The sequence below is a fragment of the Zea mays genome, chromosome 1, assembly GCF_902167145.1.
Source record: "Zea mays cultivar B73 chromosome 1, Zm-B73-REFERENCE-NAM-5.0, whole genome shotgun sequence".
Classification (NCBI taxonomy): domain Eukaryota; kingdom Viridiplantae; phylum Streptophyta; class Magnoliopsida; order Poales; family Poaceae; genus Zea; species Zea mays.
Window position 1 is genome coordinate 11,967,986 of NC_050096.1, and position 3,334 is coordinate 11,971,319.

The 3,334-nt window shown below is 51.6% G+C and overlaps 1 protein-coding gene across 1 annotated transcript; it reads left to right on the plus strand.

Moving 5' to 3' along the window:
- Window positions 1-856: 856 nt before the first annotated feature.
- Window positions 857-2,306, plus strand: LOC103631736 (expansin-A15). Its single transcript, XM_008652946.3, has 2 exons — window positions 857-1,422; window positions 1,668-2,306. Exons 1-2 carry the CDS (start codon window positions 944-946, stop codon window positions 1,978-1,980), a joined length of 792 nt encoding a protein of 263 aa, XP_008651168.1. The 5' UTR covers window positions 857-943; the 3' UTR covers window positions 1,981-2,306.
- Window positions 2,307-3,334: the final 1,028 nt, after the last annotated feature.

Below are 3,334 nucleotides of genomic sequence, written 5' to 3' on the forward strand. Positions count from 1 at the left end.
GCTTGGCCTCTTTAATAATCTTTATGATAGATCTTGTAATATTAGAAGACAAAAGAACTATCAACTCATTCTGAATCTTAGGACTGAGATAATGATAATGAATTTCTTTGTTTTGAACACGCCTAAGATGGTCTTACATTACCAAATCAAATTCTACAATCATTTCAACACAGCGTAAGAAATTGCCATTACTACCGTGTAAAGCTGCTCAATGCTCCCTCTAAAAGTCAAGTTGTGTTTACCAAGAAATTTCACAATCGCTATTATTCTTAGCAAAACTTACCTCAAATGTTCTTTCTCTGTATTGATTTACTTCTGCAAGCCTTTATCAATCGTTTCGTCTTTCTAAATTCTAGCCCTTAATTCATTCCACTATTTGCATGTTCTCTTAGCTTCATACTAACACCGTTTCATGTGGTTTACCCATATGGTCACCTAAATCACTGTTATATATTGTAGACTGTAATGTTCGTATAGTAGAGTATGAATATGTATATAAATGGATAAGCTGCTGGAGATAGCCTAATATTTCTGCGATCTCTTCGTCCATTCATCATGTGCTAGGGAACTCAGACTCTTGCTAGTGGTAGACTTTGATGTGACGCGGTACGGCGAGCAGGACACCGTACAAGGCGCGAAGCACCGGGTCGATGTAGCCATGCATGTGTCCATGGCAGAACCTTCGAAGAAGAAAAGAAACCCATCGCCGGCGCTGATCCACGTACAAGATGTATTCGAATAAGCCGGGCGAGTACACGTGTCACCGGCCACCCATGTTACCATGTAGTCAGAAGTTCTGCTACGCCATGGCCAGTAGAGTTCCGAGCTGGCGCATGTATGCATTTGGCAAGCCCTATCTATAAAGGTCGTACGCCATCGCGTATCAGCTCCCCTTCACTGTCACTCATCCATCTTTCTAGTACTACTGCACCTGTAAAAGTTCATGGAGATGCACAGACCACTGCGCATCCTGTTGCCCATCGTCGTCCTCGTCGCCGCGGCGTGGCCATCGGTGCCGGCGGGGGCGGACGACAGCGCCTGGTCCAAGGGCACGGCGACGTTCTACGGCGGGGGCGACGCCTCGGGCACGATGGGCGGCGCGTGCGGGTACGGGGACCTGTACTGGTCGGGGTACGGGACGGAGACGGCGGCGCTGAGCTCGGCGCTGTTCAACGACGGCGCGGCGTGCGGGGAGTGCTACAGGGTGACGTGCGACGACGGCGCGTCCCAGTGGTGCCTGCCGGGGACGGGGAGGAGGTCGGTGACCGTCACGGCCACCAACCTGTGCCCGCCCAACCACGAGCTCTCCGGCGACGACGGCGGCTGGTGCAACCCGCCCCGCCGCCACTTCGACATGGCGCAGCCCGCCTGGCTCCGGATCGCCCAGTACAAGGGCGGCATCGTGCCGGTGCTCTACCAGAGGTAGTACTGTACAGTACCTGTTAGGGCTTGTTCGGTTATTCCTGGATTGGATGGGATTGGAAAAAATTATGAAAGATTTTGACTTGTTTGGGATTGAAACTCATCCAATCTCACTCAATCCACATGGATCGAACAAGCCCTTAGTAGTTTATTAATCACTTGGACGGTTGGTTTGACTTCGGGAAAAGAAATCTCGTGTACGTGTCTGATGCTCTCTGATGGGGGTGTATGTTGTGCCTGAGTAGGACGGCGTGCGTGAAGCAGGGAGGGGTGCGGTTCACGGTGTCCGGATCCAACTACTTCGTGCTGGTGCTCATCAGCAACGTCGCCGGCAGCGGGTCGGTGAAGGCGGTGTGGGTGAAGGGGAGCGCCACGGACAGGATGCCCATGGCCAGGAACTGGGGCGCCAACTGGCAGTCGCTCGCGGGTCTTGCCGGCCAGGCGCTCACCTTCGGGGTCACCTCCACCGACGGCCGCACCGTCGTCGTCCCCGACGTCGTGCCGGCCTGGTGGAAGTTCGGGCAGTCTTTCACCTCCGGCGTCCAGTTCTCCAACTGAGGCTCGGCTCACTTTGGGAGAATGGGGCAGCTCAGCCCAGGGAACAGTCACACACCCTCCTCCATTATTTGATTCAGTTTCACGATTCACTGATGATCTGATGTACCAGTGGCTATTACTAGTAGAGTGTATTCTCTAGGTCTTAATAAAAAGAGGAATATCTTCTGTTATTTAGTGCTGCCATTCTGGACAGAAGCTACAGTTTCAAGACAATTTACAAGCTGCTATCTTATCTGGATGCAGGATGTTACCTTGTGTACTGCTTTTTTGTTACATCTTCAGAGTTTATTTGGTATCGAAATAAAGCAACGTGGTTTCGTTCTCCAGCATGCATGAACACAAGTGTTGACATGAGGACCCGATCGATTTCTGGTGTTCCTGGGGTAGGCGGGGCAATGATGAGAGCGATCTACGGTGGGAGGCTTGGGGGGTCTCGTCCCCGCTTCCGGTGGACAGAAGCTTATCGTCTAGCGCGGATTAGACGATCGATCATCCGTCTAGAGGAGAGACCGGCGGCAAGGCAGCTGTTTTCAAGGAGATGTGATGATTTTTATCCTCAGGTAGTTGGTCGTCATGCTGTGCCAGAGGTCCGAGCTCCTGATTCTCATGCAGTTCACGAAGACCTCCGGCAAGCTTTCATGGAGGTGGGCATCTCGGCAGATGAGAGGAAGGTCTACCAGGATTCGACGTCGAAACCGCAAGTACGAGCCTTTAAACCTTGCTGATGCGATGATCCCCTGGAAAGAAAGGTCCCTTGCCGAAGCAAAGAATGTCACCGGTCGTTACTCTCAGCCATGTGATAGCTAGCCACTGTTCGACGCACATGTTCGCCGGCGTCGAGGAAGGAAGGAAGGCATATTGATCCGAGTTTTCAGTGCCTTTCAAATTCGAATTCAAAAATGTCGTTAATTACGTCGGGCGAACTGGACGCTTCTCCTGAGCATTTAAGCGAGCGCGTGGAACTTTTCGGTGATGTTCGGTGAGGGCGATGAGTAAAGGGTCCTGCACTGGACATATGCAGAGAGAAATCCCCAGGCACTGACGCATTAGTTGCCGCACGATCAGCAGTCTTCGTAGTCCATAGTAGAAGGCACGACATCCCGAGACCATATCCAGATTGTCCACCGTATCAGACACCTTTCCCAAATCAGTACGAAGAGATCCAACCTCAGCAACAATTTGAGGCTTCCACGAGGTAAGATCATGAACAACAGCCATGTTGTCTTCCAACACCTGCTTCAGATCTGCTAAGTTCTTCTCCATCGAATCAACTTGTTGCTGACCCTGGGTCTTGTAGATCGGCCGCAACAGGTACATCGGTGGATCCGCCAGGATCACCGGGAATCTATACAAG